The 18,072-nt window shown below is 48.5% G+C and overlaps 7 protein-coding genes across 7 annotated transcripts; 2 read left to right on the top strand and 5 right to left on the bottom strand.

Moving 5' to 3' along the window:
• Positions 1-31: 31 nt before the first annotated feature.
• Positions 32-3,817, bottom strand: ASPWEDRAFT_124323 (uncharacterized protein). Its single transcript, XM_040829187.1, has 3 exons — positions 2,404-3,817; positions 1,631-2,352; positions 32-1,580 (listed from the first exon to the last, which is right to left on the bottom strand). The coding sequence occupies exons 1-3, from the start codon at positions 3,635-3,637 to the stop codon at positions 522-524; spliced, it is 3,015 nt and encodes a 1,004-aa protein (XP_040694637.1). The 5' UTR covers positions 3,638-3,817; the 3' UTR covers positions 32-521.
• Positions 3,818-4,530: 713 nt separating this feature from the next.
• On the bottom strand, positions 4,531-5,685 carry ASPWEDRAFT_78968 (uncharacterized protein; the record flags this gene model as incomplete). Its single annotated transcript, XM_040839553.1, has 1 exon — positions 4,531-5,685. A coding segment is annotated over one exon (1,155 nt), but the record flags the coding sequence as incomplete, so codon positions are not given.
• A 1,370-nt stretch (positions 5,686-7,055) lies between these two features.
• On the top strand, positions 7,056-8,006 carry ASPWEDRAFT_167003 (uncharacterized protein; the record flags this gene model as incomplete). Its single annotated transcript, XM_040830097.1, has 3 exons — positions 7,056-7,264; positions 7,327-7,490; positions 7,543-8,006. 3 exons carry the CDS (start codon positions 7,056-7,058, stop codon positions 8,004-8,006), a joined length of 837 nt encoding a protein of 278 aa, XP_040694635.1.
• A 326-nt stretch (positions 8,007-8,332) lies between these two features.
• ASPWEDRAFT_34416 (dienelactone hydrolase family protein) lies at positions 8,333-9,816 on the top strand. The gene is made up of 3 exons (XM_040833996.1): positions 8,333-8,699; positions 8,782-8,863; positions 8,916-9,816. Exons 1-3 carry the CDS (start codon positions 8,462-8,464, stop codon positions 9,436-9,438), a joined length of 843 nt encoding a protein of 280 aa, XP_040694634.1. The 5' UTR covers positions 8,333-8,461; the 3' UTR covers positions 9,439-9,816.
• On the bottom strand, positions 9,512-13,690 carry ASPWEDRAFT_100010 (ABC transporter ATP-binding protein; the record flags this gene model as incomplete). The annotated part of the gene is made up of 5 exons (XM_040827273.1): positions 9,512-10,383; positions 10,443-10,565; positions 10,613-12,542; positions 12,596-13,253; positions 13,308-13,690. The coding sequence occupies 5 exons, from the start codon at positions 13,688-13,690 to the stop codon at positions 9,512-9,514; spliced, it is 3,966 nt and encodes a 1,321-aa protein (XP_040694633.1).
• Positions 13,691-14,508: 818 nt separating this feature from the next.
• ASPWEDRAFT_167000 (polysaccharide biosynthesis domain-containing protein) lies at positions 14,509-15,183 on the bottom strand (the record flags this gene model as incomplete). Its single annotated transcript, XM_040830096.1, has 5 exons — positions 14,509-14,566; positions 14,619-14,655; positions 14,711-14,995; positions 15,048-15,072; positions 15,139-15,183. The coding sequence occupies 5 exons, from the start codon at positions 15,181-15,183 to the stop codon at positions 14,509-14,511; spliced, it is 450 nt and encodes a 149-aa protein (XP_040694632.1).
• Positions 15,184-15,431: 248 nt separating this feature from the next.
• On the bottom strand, positions 15,432-17,751 carry ASPWEDRAFT_56200 (synembryn). The gene is made up of 7 exons (XM_040838274.1): positions 17,309-17,751; positions 17,185-17,259; positions 17,048-17,124; positions 16,828-16,986; positions 16,652-16,771; positions 15,756-16,603; positions 15,432-15,700 (listed from the first exon to the last, which is right to left on the bottom strand). The coding sequence occupies exons 1-7, from the start codon at positions 17,334-17,336 to the stop codon at positions 15,598-15,600; spliced, it is 1,410 nt and encodes a 469-aa protein (XP_040694631.1). The 5' UTR covers positions 17,337-17,751; the 3' UTR covers positions 15,432-15,597.
• Positions 17,752-18,072: the final 321 nt, after the last annotated feature.

The following is an 18,072-nucleotide window of genomic DNA, read 5'->3' as shown; positions in this document are numbered from 1 at the left end:
AGAGATAGAAAGAGATAAATAGATAGAGATGGGATAGAATAGAATATATACCATGAGGTTGTATGTTGTGCTCGATTGGGTTCGGGCCGGACCACATGGTGATGGTTTCAGGAACCGAAAAACATCAGACCAACAATTGGTATACTGAACACTGAATATCAATTATCCCCATAGAACACCGCAAGTATACAAGTAGAACAGTTCAAATAAGACTAATATTATCGATCAACGCCTGCAACTATCCAGACCCAGAGACATCCATCAAAACCCAGGATACACCAATGCAAACCAAAAAGATCAAGATAATCAATTGTACAACGCCCGTTTCATGATCAATTATCAATGATCAAAAAGTCAATTCAGGATGGAGAATGACCAAGAACATACACGTCCTGGGGACAGACCACCGTGTTCGAGAAAGAACAAAGGAAATCGGAATGAGAGTATCGCCAACATGAATAACAAGACAGAATAATCAACATATATCAAGAACAAAACACTTCCAACAACATCATCACATCTTAATTACGGCGGCTGGCAGCACTCTTTCCAGTCACATCCATCGTGCTCTCGATTCCTTCCCACGGAAGGTCTTCGTCATCGTCATCCACGTCATAGTCGGTATTGACGTTGACGTTCTTGTGAGAAGACTTATCCGTGGTTCCCGTAACGTCAGCAGTTCTCTCAGCAGGCACATCAATTCCAATCGACTGAAGTGTCACCTCCATCTCCTGCTCTGTCATCTCATGGCCATCTTGCTTCTGGCCTTCGAGAACATCATAAAGTGCATAGATTTGGTCGGCCTTCATATCGATATCCTTGAACAGCTTCTCGATCTTCTCGCCCAGCGACTTTCTCTGTCGCTTGCTTAGAGACGAGTCGAGCTTGTTGTACGCTCCTTGGTATGTGGCCAGCTGCATCTTCAGATGTGACAGTTCATCCTCCAAAGCCTTGAGCACCGTGGCGAGGGCAACACCTGGGGCCTGAGCGGGCCGCAGAGTAGGCTCCTCGTTGTAAACAGAAGGCTCGGGCATACGCTCCGAGACAGGAACGGGCTTGGGGACCTTTACTTCTTGGGTATGGTCACAAGTATCCCCAGGCATAACACGCTTGCAAACAGTGCAGTTCTTGCCATTATGTTGCGTAGCGCTGTCAAGCGCGCGGCGTGTTGCTTCAGGCAACAGCGCTGGGTTCTGGGCAGCCTGATCTGCGTGGTGGAGGGTGATGTCAGGAAGGATGAAAGCAGAGGTCATGTCCTCAATGTTTCGGCGGCGCTTTCTTTGAGCAACCGGGGTCACGGAATGATCCGAGTGGCGTCTTTGACGTTCAGTCGGCACGGACAGGTTGTTATCGCCTTCGCTGACTGCTGTTGCGTCACCGGCAGCCGATGTAGGGCGGGGTGGTGCTGTCTTCGGCTCCTTCATAGACGATTTACGGGGCGCAGCTGGCTTCGAAACGCTCTGGCGAGTAGAATTCAAGGTCTCATTTGCAGTTTGCTCTTTTGGCGGGTTTGCTTGACGTTGTTTCCGAGCCAATCGCTCCTCTTCCAAAGTCTTCCGCAGCTGGGCAATTTCATTTTCCTAGAACATATGTCAGCAACGCCCATCAAGAGATAAGGTTCAATACTCACATCCATAAAGCTCAAGAAAGTTACGTCCCGGTCGGTTCCAGAGGACTTCTTGGTATGGGCAGTGCCATCTTCAATGGTCGAGTCGACCGGGTCCGTGACGTCAACTTCCTCCACAACAACTCTCTTGACGCGCTGCTTGCCGGTGTTGGACTTCTTCGAGCTTCCACTGCTCGAGTGCGATTTCCTTTCTGATTTCTCGGGTTTGGAGCTCGATGGGCGGCTCGAACGCGGGAGATTGATCGAAAAGAGTTCGTCTTCTGCTCGCTCCTTTTCAAGGCGAGAAATCTCTTTATCGACTTGGCTGGAAATCTTAGCACGGGAGTCTTCCTGGCGTCCATGCTTGGATCGGGACCGCGTGCTCTTGGAAGTGACGTCTCTGGTACCGGTCCGGCTCAAGTTCGCGCTGCGCTGTGTGTGGACCTGGCTATCCTCTGCATCTGCATCCTCAGATGCCGAAGTTTGTTCTGATTGGAAGGTTTCGTCACGGTTCTTTTGCGAGAAGGAAGCCAATCGTGTCAGCTGAGCCTTGAGTTCGGCATTCTCCTGTTTCAAGTCCTGGTTTTCATTCTTAATGTCCTGGGACTCGAGATAAGCGACTCCCAACTGGGAGACCGCCATATCACGCTCCCGGCTGAGCCTCTTCATGACACCTTCATGAATCTGAGTCTTGCGGTCCGCAACGTCGAGCTGGTTCTGCAAAGCGATATTGGCTGCTTCCAATTCTAAAAGGATCATTAGCGGGGTGGAAGATGAACAAACGCAATTGTACTTACTTTGAATCTCGCTCGCAGCCCGTCCGCTGTCTCTCCGATGATCATCCTCTGAGTCGTAGTTTCTCGAACGACCATACCGGTCCTTGTTGTTACGAGGTCTATCCGCCTTCAGAGACACATTTTCCTGGCGCATTTCCTCGATCTTCTTCTCGGATTCGGACTTGGCCATTTCGAGTTCTGCAACCTTATCCTGCAGAAGTCGCAGTGACACAAACAAAGCCTTCTCATCTTCGGGAACGGGAACCGCGTCGAGCGGGACATGCTCCCGAGTGAATGACACCTCAGCCGGGTCATGCGATGGCGACACAAAGCGCGTTGTCCGGGCCTTGTTCTGGCGCGAGAAAACCGGGGTGCCATCTTCGTACACACCCGACACTAACTCCGAGAGATTAGGGAGGTCGGGAAGAAGGAACGAATTGTGAGTCATTGTATCACCATTCATGGTGGCGGATACATTGCGCGAGTTGTTGCCAAGTTTCCCCCGACGCATCTCCTTTGCATATGCTTCCTGCGAGGCTCTCTCCACAGCATCTACGATCTGGTGGGAACCAAAGCGCGTCGAGCGAGCATTCATGGAAACCGGCTGAGGGCGCTCATCTCCAAGGAAAGAACCGTCGTACGAGTCACGGACCTTGGCGTGCATTTCAGACAACGTACGTCGCTGATCCTTGCGATTGTTCTTGGACGACTGGGGGTCCATATTCTCCTTCTGAGCCTGGCTCGCTCTCCGCAATTGAGCATCCTTCCGAAGATTCTCACTCGCAGCTCTCCGTGGCGTATTCCGCATGGCCGATTTCTGGGGCGTATGAGAAGTAGGATAATCGAGTCTAACGGCGGGCGAAGAAGACCGCACACTATTCTCGAGGCTCATGAACGAATTACGCGAATCGTCCAACCGACGCGTCGGCTTCGTCGCTCCCCGTCCAAGCTCAACGGAAATCTCATCGTCTTCGTGCTCCTCGTCTTCTTCGGATGTGCCGACCTGCGAGAATTCCGGGAACGCGCGTTCCAACGCGGAAGTGTCAATGGCGTAGTCGGGCTCGTCGTCGGCCGCGGCGGCCTCGAATTCGCGGTGCTGCTGTTTCCTGGCACTGCCTTTCATGTCGGGGAGTCTGGGGCTGTTGTCCATTTGTCTGGTAGAGGCGAGGGCCTCGGCTTCAGGGTCAAAATCAGAGCCAAAAGAAGTGAAACTGGCTGTCGTGGCCTCGGAGCGTCTGGTATTATCGCGCGACATGCTCGAAGCGCGTCGGCCGTGAACAAAATGTAGGAAGAAACAATGCCGTGTAATTTTGAGAGGGAAAAACGTGAATGTACTGGGCGATAGGTTTCAAATTCAAGACAAGAAATAATGCAGTCTTAGAAACCGTGGCTGAATTGCATGGTCCAGCATGGGGAATTGGGAGGTTGAGTTGTCCTGCAGTGGGACGGAAGAATCATTGGATTTGGCGGAAAGGAAGGAGGCTGGGTTTGTTTACGCGGTGGAGCCGCCGACCGCCTTGACTTGGGTATACTTGGAGACAGCACTTTATCATCATTAATTGGAATAATTAAAGTAAGATTTATGCTCTTTATTATAGGTAAATATTATGTTCAAGATTGTGTATATACTTGAGATTATTTTATATATACAATCCTATCGATGGTGCATAATATCACTCAAAATCACTATCGACAAAACAAACTCAACTGACAACCCAGACTCATCACAATCGTAAACTCTATCAATTTATGTAGATCAAAGGCAGAATATGCAAATAAATCTACAACCCTGTTCGCCCTGGGTAGTTTCAAAAATTTTGTAGTGAAAAAGATGTCACAAAGATATAAGAGAACTTCAGGCAACAGTGCCCCAAACGCCGCGCTAGCTGAGTATTGCCAATTGCCAATAGAACAAGCAGCAGATAATAAATAGATAAAAGAGGAAATAAGAGACAAGGAAGAAGAAGAAGGAAGAGAGGACCGGCCGCCGCAAAAGTGTCGTAGTCAATCATGTTCGTAATGCCGCTGTCTACCACAGGTAGCTGGGGCGAAATAAATCAAATGCTAAACGGAATATCAAGCGTTTTGGTGAGAGCCAGTCGAGACAGGATTTTCCGGTTCTCTCGGGGGAGGAATTGTCGGAGTGGTTGGACTTGGGCCGCTCACAGGGCTCGCAGCATCGATGTGGATGGTTGGAAGAGGAACCTGGAGTTGTGGCAAGCGAGGCGCATGTTCATTTCGCTCTGTGGTCGGGCTTTCATATGCCGGCGCTTCTCCCCAGTCCAGATGATCGTAGTCCGGAGGTGGGATGTGGAGAGCTCCCACGTCTCCCTCTTCAGCGCCTGATCGGGATGGGGCGGTCGAATCTTCATGGCCGGAGTGACCGGAGTGACCGGAATTAGAGGTGGCATGAGATGCAACGGGCGTCAGGCTATCCCCGTCCGATCCCCGTGTTGACATAGAGTTGGCCGACGAGTAGGACTCGCCCCGGGAATGGAAGCTCGTGGGACGGGTCAAGGAACTATTGCCATCAACGTTCATAGACGCGGCATTTGACAGCAATGGGCGATTATCCGAGTCGGGCGAAGTAGAACGAACACGGGTACCATCATGACGGACACAACCCAAGGATGCATAGTTGACTCGGGAGATTCGTCTGTCGCGACCACGAGTCTGGTGCTCCGCAACGTTGGTAGAAGATGGAAGGGTGCTATTGCTACCGCTCGCCGTCGTGGAGCGACTACGTTGCCGCCGCCGACTCTCCATCCGCAGCTCCTCGAGACGCAAAAAGTCACCACGATCCCGAGCCTCGCGACGAGCCTGTCGTCGGGCCTCGCGCTCTGCTAGCTCTTGACGCCGTTGTAACCGAATCTGGTAGAGGCTTTCCATCAATTCCTCTCTGCGACCTTCCTCCTCTTCCGCGGTTTCGGGGAATTCCACCACAACATCCATACCACCACGTTCTCCCTCCCGGGCGATAATCTGCTCAGTAGGTTTCGGACTTGGCGAGTATGCAGGTAATGTAGCGATAGAGCGGACGGAAGTCTCGCGACGGACTGTGTTGGTGTTCATTTCCGAGCCCGATTCGGCCGCACCGCGATACGCCGTGTCCTGATCATGGTTGTTGGACGACCCAGCGACCTGGCCATAGGAACCTCCCACGTCCCATTTTCGCCATTTTTCTTTCAAGAATTTCCCGGGGAGATATTTCGGGCGGCAGTTCATGCGACGCAGGGTACGAAAGACAAAGAACATCATGACAGCAAAGGCCAGGAAGAAGACAATGACTGCAGCACACTGAATTGAGGGACGGTCAGTTAACAGAACGGACATTCTGGGTAGCTGAAGGGAAGACCCACGATAATAAAGATATTATTTCGATGTCCAGCGTCCTTACTGTCCTTGTCCTTGTTTGGGTCGCTATTCGGGTCGGTGCCGGGGTCGTGTGGTGGAGGTTCCTGACGAGCCCCAAGCCAGTGAGCCTGAGGTGGGATGAACATGGTGAAAGCCTCCGGGCAAAGCAAATAAGCCCAACCAATGCTGATCCTAGAACATGTAGAACAATCAAGCACGGTGGGATGGTGAGAATGAGAAGAGGACGGGCGGCTTGGAAGCCTGCGGAGACAGCGGAGTCGGCGGCCAAAGCGGGTGGACAGGAGAGTTGACGGGGGAAAGAAGGACAAAGGGTGATCTTTATTTAGTATCAAGAGCGGATGGGAGGGAAGCTTGCGACAGAAGCCGAAGATCAAATGGGATGGAGTGGGATGAAAGAAAGGGAAAATGAAGAGGAGAGAAAGAAAATGGAAGAAAGAAAGAAAAGAAGAAGAAAGATGGAGGATGTGGAGAGAAACGGGATTACCAGAAAGCGTGCAGCTTACGACGTCTACTCAAGGAAGAAAAAGTCCCAATGATAATCAGCCTGGATCCTGTCAATTCAGGCGGCTGGGCCTGTTGAGAAGACTTTTTCTTTTCTTTTTTCTTTTTCGCTGCTTTTGCTCCACTGGAGGGCATCTAGACAATGTCTTTGGTTGTTCGTGTAGAATGGATGCCAGCCACCCATGGATCAGCAGCGATAGCCGAGTAAGACATCAACAGGATACAGTGGATGGTGGAGGTAGGTTTCTTAGGAGTGTTCTATTTTGTTACACAGTAAGGATCTTCAGATGATTTCATCGACAAGTGTCACTCCTTGCTGGCGCGTATCATACAGTTTATCACCACTGATGCTTCTTATGCCGACGCACTGAGTACATTTCTAAGGACTAATACATAGCCTATCAGGATCATAGATAGATACTATGGAAATAGATAGAGTTGAATTTAAAATTTAATTGTATGAATGAATGAATTCTTTGAATGCAACTTTAATCTGAAAACAGCATTTACGCGTCATCCGCAATAGCCAGTGATGGACCCTTATTCACTCTGAGTAAGAATTCTTATTCCACTGCTTATGACTGTATAAATGCTTAGATGTCTATCACCTCACTTGGTTATAAGAAAAAGGGGCCAATGATTTCCATATATACTAGATAAACTTATCATATTTTAGAGACAGATCCAGTACCATAATCCTATGTAATCATCATTTCCGCGTCATCTAAGCTTCCCAGTCATACCAATGATATCTGATTCTTACATGTCATGGATATAGAGAAATGTATCACTCAAACATGTCTCCTTCACTAGACACTATAATACCTCGTTACCTTGATATTGTATTTCAAGATGCACTTGCCTTTCAGTCTCACCTCATTCACCAAGTATCAGAGGCAAGGGCATCTGGAAATGATGTTATCACTGACTTTTTCTATACCAATATCGACAGTTCATGGGCAGTAGATACAATAAAACTCCTCGAACAAAAAAGACTCGTCTGTTTGTAAGCCCATCTGGCTATTTCCAATGATAATAGCAATCATTTCAATAGTTAATCCTCTATAGCAAATCATACAGACCTTCCTGGAGGGTCTTCAAAATCCGCACAGTGCCCACTCCTCTCCACCACGCTGACCAGGAGTGGTTGTCTCTTTCCAGGGACCAATGGCTCCCAACAGGCGTCTTGACCCAGAATGAACGCAGCATGCTGACCACCACATCCAACACACGTGAGATCTCTGGTTTCTATACAACGGTGAGCCTATCACTGACAACTGGCAGTCTTTCGATTTTCCAGCGGTCCCTATGCTCAGATGACAAAGGCTCCGAACATTGCCGTTCAGCTGAATGCTACTGGCCTGCCACGGGTAGTTTTCGAGTCTGGATTCTCCCAATCCTTCGACAATCTTCGCGCCGATGTGGGAGAATGGATGATAGGGGGGACTGGAGCCGTTCAGGCCGTCGTGGTGGTCAAGTGGAAGCCATCGAGGGCCATTATGCGTGTTCGGGGAGATGTCAAGCTTTATACGCTCCAAAGCGACGGAATGCCTCGCCTGGTACAGACAGAGCAGATATTTCCCAAGCCACCAGGGCCACCTCAAATACTGCGACTGACGCGGGGGATGTTTTTTGGCGCCAATATTGATGCAAACCGCAGTGCCAACGATGTTTTTGGACTGGAAATTGATGAGTTACGACCTGTTGCGACGAGGCTGATGGCCAACATGGGGTATACCCCAGTGTGACGCTATTCTATCGGTGCGTGGGAATAAGAGCAGTGGCTTCAGATCACCGCCAATCAATATGAATCCCCGACTGTCATGGCGTTAAATGCAGTCCATATTTAGAACATCCTGAATCGCTTCGATCGTTCAGCTTTTTCTATCCTATCACTTGTGGTGTTTTGATGTTATCTCCTGTTTGTATCCACATCTCCAGATCACCTGCAGACTGGTATCAACTGCAACTGCTTAGCATTGCATTCTGTATTCGATCTATAGATCAGATGAATATATTCATGCAAATAATATCAGAATATTCAACAGTTTAAAGTAACCGAGCATCGTGATACTGTTGATGATGCCATCATCATGTAACCATAAATCGAATAACCAAATGAACACAACCCAACCCCTCACCACCACCATCATCATCATCATCAACCTCACAAGATATATAATATAAAAAAGTGAAATAAAAAATGTCCTGCCCAGATTGCTTCAACGGCCACGTCCACCCCGGCTCTCCCCAGGGATACATCACCACCCTCCGCGGCCTCAACGTGTACGTCGCCGAGCCTGCATCGGCAACCGGGGTGCGGGGGATCATCGTCATTATTCCTGATGCCTTCGGATGGGAGTTTGTCAATTGTCGATTATTGGCGGATCGGTTTGCGGAGAAGGGGAGGTATCGTGTTTATTTACCGGATTTTATGGGGGGTGAGTATAGTATTTCTCTGCCTAGTATTGTGTTGCGTTGGCTATGTGAAATATATACATTGTGGCTGAGATGTAACTATAGGACATGCGATGCCGACCTGGTTGATGAATTCGTTTCGCAGGTTGAAAAAGTGGGATACGCTGTCTGATTGGTTCTTGAAACCGTATGCCTCTACTTATACTTCTATCCAATTGATGATGATACTAACAGCAAAGATACGACCTCGCCTGCATCCTCGTCAAAGTACCCCCCTTCCTCCTCTTCACCCGCTTTACCAAAACCTGGCCTACCGTACAATCCTTCTTCACTGCTCTCCGCTCCAACGAAGGCCTCCACCTCCCCATCGCCTCAGTCGGCTACTGCTGGGGCGGAAAACACACCGTCACCTTATCCCACGGGTACAACGTCGACGGCCGCCCTCTCATCGACGCAGGGTTCACCGGCCACCCCAGCTTCCTGACCATCCCCGACGACATCGTGCGGATTCGGGTGCCGGTGAGTTTCGCGCTGGGGCAGCTGGACGTGTTGAACTCGGGCAGGAAGGCGGAGTATCTCAAGGCGATTATGGCGGACAAGGAGGAGGAAGGGTTGGGGGAGGTGAGGGTTTATGAGGGTGCTGGGCATGGGTTTTGTGTTAGGGAGGATACGGTGTTGGGGGATGCGGAGAGGCAGGCGACGGAGGCGGAGGAGCAGGCATTAACGTGGTTTGAGGGGCATTTGAGTCGTGTTTCATATTAATTAATCAAGAGATTAATTTCCGATGGAGGGTCTCATTAAATTTGAGCAAGGGAGACAAAGCGGGATATATCAATCATTCATCTTCAATCAAGGCCCTCAATGCCCCTCCTGGCCGTTTCAAAAGCTCATAATACCCTCCCTCTTCAATAACAGCCCCCTCCTCCATAACGATCACATTATCTGATATCTCCATCATCTCGCGTGCATGCGTGATGATAATCACCGTCAGTCCTAGCTGAGCAGCAACGAGCTTCTGAACCGTCTGCCGAATCACCTCCGCGCTGCCTCGATCAAGACTCGACGTCGCCTCATCCAGGATGAGAATCTGCGGTCGACGGACCAGCGCTCGAGCGATGACTACTCGTTGTGCTTGGCCTCCCGATAGACCAACGCCTCCGTCTCCAATTAGTGTAGAGTATCCGCTCGGGAGGGAGGAGATGAACTCGTCGATCCCGGCTGCTTTAGCTGCGGCTCGTACGTTGTGTAATGTGCTCAGTGGCGAGTCTTCGTCCAGTCCGTAGCTGATGTTCGCGTGGATGGTCCCCAGGAAGATCGTGGGTTGCTGGGATACGATCGATATCATGGATCGGAGCGTTGGGGTGTGTAGGTTTCGAATGTCCACTCCACCCAGGGAGATAGTAGGCGCTCCATATTTGGACAATGGCGCCTCGTATAGAGACAGCAGTAATGATGCTATCGTTGACTTGCCCGATCCTGAGCGTCCCACGATAGCAGTGCACGAGTCTTGGGGAATGGTGATGAAAACATTTCGCAGTACGAGCGCATCAGATCGCGAGGGGTATCGGAAGTTCAACTTTTTAAGTTTCACCGGGGCCACTTTGGAGATTTCTACATTGCCGAGATACTCATGGGATGCTCCTTGAGGAAGGTTGGCAAGTCGTAGAAGCTGGGCTGCTGTATCTCGCGAGATGCTGATTTGTGGGACTGGACACGGTTAGCATGCCTCAACACTCTAAGATGTAAATATAGATGGGAATACTGACTCCACGATAGTACCGTACTCGCATAACCAATGCTGAATAGAAGCATCGAGAATACAGTCGTTATATCCTTGACTGTATACTCCGAAGATGATACCAGGACTGCTCCGTAGTAAAATATCAATGCTGCATACATCAGTAATGCAATATCAAGTGGAGGAAACCTCACTTACCGCTCACAAACACCACAGTGGACATTACCAGACCAAATAGAAACCCCGTATATCCAGCTCTCCTCAATCCTATCCTCATACACCTCGAGGCAGCCCTCACATGCTTCCTATGAAAGAAAGACTCAAGCGTCAACGACCTCACGGTGCGTATTTCCGAGAATGTCTCCACAAAGATATCCGATACAACCCGATTTGCCTCATTGCATCGTTTCTCCCAAAGCCCACTGGTGCCCTCGAAGCCTCTGGTGATTGCATATATGACAGGACCACAAGCCAGTGCAACAATACTCAGCTTCCAGCAGACAATAAAGCTCCACGCAACAGCCACGATGGCGATTGTAGCAGCAACAAGCACAAAGCCAGCAAACCGTCCAATGATAGTTCGCATATCTTCCCCGTTTTGATCGAGACACGCGGTGAGCTTCGAGGGGCTATTTCTCTCATCCTCAAACCACATTCGAGGCTGGTCTAAAACACGACAAAATGCTTTCTTTCGGAGACCATCAACCCAAGCTTGGCCACATAACTCTAGGAAGTAGTGCATAAAAAACGATACAGTCCCATCTCCAATGGCAACTCCAAGAACGGCTAATGACCATTTCATCGCCAATTGGGTTGTTCTCCCTCGGTCATAAAACGCACAAAATAATTGGGACAGACAGTATGAAAAGGCAGGGGTTGCGAGTGCATGTCCCAAAGCGCATAGAAAACCCAGAAAGAGAAGGAAACACTGCCAGGGAGACAAGTTTGGGATTATGGTCAACATAATCCGGGCCATGGATGCTGTATTCTGGAGTTGAGTGCAGGGTTCCTGCCCTTGATTCGAAGATATTTGCGTTGTCTGTGACGAGACCGGTGAGCTCACCCTGGAAAGTTGGTCGTGCTTTGGTCTGACTTGAATTCTGTCAAGTTCTATCTCAGATGAACTGGTAGTAAGGTCGCGTTTTCCATACATTGCATTTCTTTTCTTTCGGATCATTTTCCAAAACTTTGACAAAGGTCGCGACTCTTCCTGTATCTTTGATCGAGGTTCGTGATCGACAAATGCTTCTGATGTCTGTAATGCATTGTTCGAAGGAGCACAGGCTTTCATCACATCATGAAAGCTATCTGTTGAGATTGAGATCACTGAAGAGACATCCGTGCCAAAGTCGGGAATGTCGTTTGTTTCACTGCAGCTGGAAACAGAATTCTGTCGAGTATCCTGAGATGTGTCCTCCTTGGTAACAGAGCGAAAGTACTTTGCACTCTTTGGGCCATTCTCCAACTCATGTCGATATCCCGCTTGCACAACCTGGCCTTCATCCAGAATGTATACGAAATCCTTTTCCAGGATATGTGACATATCATGCGTGATCACGATCGTCGTCTTCCCTTTTCTCCACTCTCGGATTGCCTTCATCACCACCGTGCGGTTGTGATAATCCAGGGAACTGGTAGGCTCGTCCAGTATGAGAATCGGTGTATCTCTCAGTCTGGCCCTTGCAAGTGCAACTCTTTGTCTCTGTCCACCGCTCAAGAAGTTGCCTCCATGGCCGACGCAAGTATCGATCCCATTTGGCATATTGTCAATCGTATCCTCGAGCATCGCCAAGTCAATGCATTTCTGCACGTCTTCCTCCCGGACCTTGTCGTAGTCTCGACGACCAAAAGCAATGTTGGTGAGAATGGACTCGTTGAATAGAATGCTTTGTTGCTCAACAAGGGTGATGTTGTTCCTGATCCAGTTGATACTGAGGGTCTGGATTGGCACGTTGTCAATGAGAATTTCACCCGACATCGGTGAGTAGAATCGCGTGAGTAGATTTCCAAGAGTGCTTTTCCCAGACCCGCTCTTCCCAGTTATAAAAGTCATCTCTCCGGCGGGGAAAAAGAAGCTCGAAGTCTCCAGAACTGGTCTTTCGGGCTGAGACGAATATGAAAAAGATACCTGGATCCATTAAGTTAGGCCAGACAAAATCTAAAAGAGCTGGAGAAACTTACATTGTTCACTTCAATATCACCCTCACAATATCGGGGACAATGAATCCCTTTCATTTCACCGGCAGTCCTTCCCGTTTGGTTTATGATTTCCCCCAGAGCAGTGGCTGCCACCTTTCCCTTTCGCAATACAATAACCTCCGGGAGGACTAGTTCGATAGATTGAGCTGCTGTTAAGCAAGCCCAGAATGTCCGTAGAACAAGGCTTGCCGAAAGCTCGCCAGAGCCAGCCAGCAAACAGCCGTACCAGAAGCCTTGAACGAACATCCCAAACATCATCAATCGAACCATCGCTATTTGAAGGGAGTTCAAGCGTGCTTGTTTAAGATATTGTGTAGAAGCTCGATCAATGGTGCATGCAAAGCTTAGGAGCTCGAATGTCTGCCCATTGAGAGACTTCACGGTATCAATCGATTTTATAGCGCTGTTGGCAATCTTCGACGCATGGGCAAGCTCAGCTTGCTGTGCTTCGATGTTCGGTGTCATCCTCGGCGAAATAAACCCAACAATGGCTGAAAATATCGGAATACCCGCGAGTGTAACCAAGGACAGCTTCCAGGAGGTATAAAGGGCTAGGAGTAGCGATGCGACGGATCGGAAGGAATAATGAACGACAAGTCCCAGAGGCTGTGATGTTGCCATTTGTAAATCGTGGATTTGGCTCAGAATAAAGGTCAGTCTCGACTGTGTGCCAAGTTATAAACGGCCAACTCACGCTTGGAGGGAAGATAAAAAGGCCCCAGTGCCGTCCTGCTGCGTTTGGAACCATTGCAAGTCTCTCTTCAACAACCTTTCAAAGACTCTTCCACGAGCGTTGGCAACCTGAAGCTCACCAAACGCAACGAAGAGAGTAAAATATCCTGCATTTAGAACCCAGCCTGCAGCTCCCAGGCCTGCCAGTCCGATACAGTCTGTAGTTATACCCTTGATCAAGTCTTGGCTGGATATTTCCCCAGCACCGAATACCATGAATGAGTTGAAGATTTTTCCAAGAAGGATCGCAAAAACGAGAGTGCTCAGGCTAGCAGCGAGGGAAAAAACCAGACCTGAGACCAGTGTTGGAATGTGCTTTTTGGTGGTGAAGTTGAATAACGACATCCAGCTTGCGTTCCAGCGCAAGCTCTTACGCCCACATAAAGAGGGCATTTTCCACTTCCAGGCCATCTCAGAAGAATAAATAAATACAAGCCTTTCAGTAAAGTTGTACGTGGGGGATAGAATTTGAGATGGAAAGCATGTTTGGGGAGTTATCTAGCAGAAAGGATGAGTGCGAAGGAAGAAAAGGAGGGGCAAAACACCCAAGACAGACTGCAACCGAGTCCATTGTGTTTCTCGAGACACAAAAGCCAACGCTTACTATATGCGGTACCTAGTATTTAAGAGTCTGTCAAGTCAGACATGGTGAATGAAGTGGATGTGGTCGTTGACATTGTTCCTGGTGCCCGCATCATTGTTGTCACGCAACTTTTATTCACATTTACCCCTCCAAATTGTATGTACACATTCGATTCCAAAAAAATTCCCCCAATACAAACATCACACCAATTTATCGAGTCATATTCGTTTCATAAAGATAACACAGGGGTTGTCTCGTGGGTATATGGCCAGCTAAAGGACGACGATAGGCCCGTAAAGCAATGATATCACAGTCTATCATAAACAAAATCTGACATCGATTCGAGCCCGCTGAGCAAGCTAGAGGTGAGTTCTCTGGGTCCAAAGTAGTACCGCTTAACAATGAAACTATTCAAGAAGGACGCCCAGGTGATACTGTGGCAGTTTTCTGGCGAATCCCTGGGATCGCAGAACCCTCAAGAACATGGAATTTCCGGGATAAAGGAATTCGGAGTTTCAACCATCGTTTCTAGCCAGCCGCACCATATGGCCCAGAGAACAAAAGAGGTATGTTACCACGGTTACGAGCTTGCTTTCTGCGCCTTCTCGTAGACCCAGTCATTGAGACCAGCACGGTTCCTGAATGTGTCAGAAATCCCTGAAGTTTCTATTTCCGGCATAAAGAACTCACCTTGCGATCTCGATGGCGTAGAACTGCATGCGCATTCCTTTGTTCTCGTTAGTCGGAAATCCACCTATAACCGCGGACAAATTATAGCTCACCGAAAATCGTAGTATCCTGGTCGTACTCAAACTTGGGGTTGGATCTGATGATAGTTCCGAAGTTGAAGTCGGCAACAGTCTTCTCGTACTGGTTCATCCAGTTTCTCCATTTTTCCTTGCCGGCCTTGCTCTTCATGCTATCCTCGTTGATGGTCGCGGCGGGGTCAAAGTCGGGGAACTCCTTCATGAAGTGTTCATAGATTTGGTCGTCCATCTTGGTGAGACGAAGCTTGGATCCTGGCACCTTCTCTAGAATCGCCCAGTATGTCATCAAGTGTTCGACGGCTGCGGTGACGTGAGTAAACAAAACGAAAAACGCATTGAACAGGCTACCAACCCTTCACTGCGAACTGCTTCTCCATCTTTATAAACAATTAGTTTTCACCATCTCCAAGAGTCCGAACACCTCCCGCGCTGGGTCAACGTACATCCTCGAAGTTCTCCGCCTTCTCTGGGTCAAAGGGCTGCGACATTTTGGCGGTTTTACGGTATACCGGTTTGTGAAGATTGAAATATAAAGTCGTAGTCTTTCAAAAGAAGAGAAAGTGCTTTCGTGGTTTGAGAGCGACTTGTTGGATGTGTGATGGAGGATTCAAAACGATTGCCCCGCGGCCCTTTTTTTTTCACGGGCGGAGATTTTTGCGCCGCCCAAAAAGACCCCGCCGGACCTTGGCCGATACGTCATCCTCGATCTCCGATCTATGCAATCTATGCAGTGTCCCTGAGTTGTGATAGAATAAAACGGTGCTATGTAATAGATTACAAATGTCATCAATTGATTATATGTTGGAAGCAGCGAGTATGTTCCACGGATATACAAAAAAAAATTAACTAGAACGTTCGATCCAATGACTAATACAGAACAGGATATCTCAGGTGTCAAGAGATCATTCACTCTCACTATCAGAGTCAGGCAATTCCTCAAACCTGCCTTCATGGAGGGCCTGAGTAACAGGGTTCTCCACGTTGAGGATACCGTTGGCCTTGGCTCTATATTCGGTGTTAGCACATGCCACTGGATAGGCACCGAATCGTTTGAACATACCTTTCAAAAAGCACGAACAGTCGCTCCGCTTCTCTCTGTTTCTCTTCTTTCGTCATAGGAGGATTCGGGTCCTGTCGCTCAGAGGCCCATTTCTGACCAGTAATGGGGTTAATTTCCGGATCGAAGCCATCGGGATTAGTGGAAAATGCTTCTCCTGCGGTCTGGGGAATCTCCATTCCACGAGAGGCGAGGAATCCCGCGGCAAACCCATAGCCGATGTTCTTCGTGAGGCTTTCTGCATCTCTTTCAGAAAGCACAAACATGAGCTCGGAGATAGCGGTTTTCAACTTGGGGTATGGTGTAGTCGAAGCCTGCAGCAATTTGGAAGACAGTGTGTCGGTTTGACCAATGGGCAAGTTTCGGTTATCATCCTCTGGCAACAGAAGCCACTGCATGTATTTACGAGGGCCATCTGGGGCCTGTTCGTAGATAATGATGAGCACGTGAAGAAGGGGAATGGCTTTTTCTTCGAGTTCTTGGGGGCTATACATGGACACAGATTGGTCCAAGATGTTAATCAGCTTGTCGACATTGCAATTTTGATTGAAAGTCGGGAAGATGGGGTTGGTTTCGAAGTGATGTTTTCCTTTCTTCCCTTCAAGATCGAGAGTCGACAGACAGTTGATGAGGTTGCCAACGATTCCATCCAAGGGTTTGGAAGGAATGTCCATGCGACTGATTATCTTGAAGATGTAAGGAACTGAAGGAGAAAATGTCGAGGCCAGATCGGGAAACAGTTTTGCAATGTTGAAGACCAGCTTCATGGTGTCAATAAGCGCCAGCTCATCCATCTGAGATAATGTCTTCTTGCCCGATTTGGGGAACTGCTTGGCATGTCGAGAAATTTGCTGCAGCTGTCAGCATGGAATACCTCGTGGCATTGATAGCTGTCTTACATAGTTGATATTATCACCAAGAGAGTTCTCGTTTATAAGCTTCTCGAAATCCATAGTGGTATCATATGTAGAAAGAAATAGGATTCGACTGAGTATCATTTCATCATCTGAGGTGTCACACTGAAGTCCAATTGTCAGTCACAAAGGCCAATACCAAGAGAGAAAAGTGCCCATACCTTGAGTTTCTGCGCAAGCTGCCCACCATAGCCTGTGTCGACAAAGATTTGGCGCATTTTGGGGTCTAGTAGGAGAGCATTGGCGATACAGCGCAACGCAGCACGGCGTACGTCCGCAGTTTCTCCATCGACACCATACTTTCCGAGAATATCCATGCCCTGCAGAATTAGTCAGAAAGCTAGCATTCATATGCATCCATTTTCTTTATAATTCACTGACATGCTTTGAGTAAATGGGACCAGCGTTATCTGGGCTTGTGCCGTGCTGTCGCAACTGTAAAAGTGTCTGTGTCTTTTCTGTATGGAACAGAAGTCAGATATAAGTAGATTCAAATAGGCATCTTTAGCCCAGCTTACGCGACGATGTAAGTGACTTTTCTTTCAAGTCCTTCTCAAGTGACTCCAGTAGTCGGGTAACGTCTTGCAGCTTGGCTGTGGAGATCTGTTAATTCCATCCATTTACCGGAGAAAAGAAACGCACCTGCGCCATGGAGCATTTTAAAGTCCATCTTGTTTCGAAGGAATATATTCGTAGTAAAATGTAGTTCTGCTGAGAGTATAAATGGCAACAGTAATTTGCTATCCCCTACTAGCCCGCGCTGTCGAATCCTGTGTCGAGTTCTAGGTTCACACGATCAGGCCACTGTAATATGTCCAAACTTGAAAGACAGACGATATTGATTAATATAGTCAAAAGAAATAAATGTTAGAATAAATAGAGCTTCCAGGGTCTGGGAGTGAAACTGTGGAGGTGAAGATTCGCGGGGAGACACAGTGTGACGATGATTGCCATGGGAGCTAGCAATAATAGCCCCACTCAAGCTCGATGCCAAACAGTCCAGCTGCTGCTTTTGTAGGTAAGCATATGGAGTAAATGGTTCTCTAGCTAATGTAGAGAGACATTGGTTTTTTGCTTGTTATTTGTCTTCGGTTAAAATTCTCAGACAAGTCCAATGGTTCTCTTTTCATGCCTTAATGCCTTGCTGCCTCGGTACCTTAATTCCCAGGCCTACTGCGCCACACTTTACGCGTGCTTCAGCCACAGTCGCGATCAGAGAAATCGAGGCGCGTCTTTTTGAATTGCCAGGCTTGGCGCGGTGTGTTCTCCCCAGAAAGATGAGCGGCTTCTAAAGGGCACTTCATTTGCTTCCTCCAGCTTACTGCCGACGGATTCGACCTGGGATATGGATGGTGCGGTTTGATTTCTTTTTGGGGTTATCATCGAGATGTGTTTTGTCTTTCTCT

This window comes from Aspergillus wentii (assembly GCF_001890725.1).
Source record: "Aspergillus wentii DTO 134E9 unplaced genomic scaffold ASPWEscaffold_1, whole genome shotgun sequence".
NCBI lineage: Eukaryota > Fungi > Ascomycota > Eurotiomycetes > Eurotiales > Aspergillaceae > Aspergillus > Aspergillus wentii.
The sequence above is the reverse complement of the archived record's forward strand: the minus strand, read 5'-3'. Positions and strand labels throughout refer to the sequence as shown.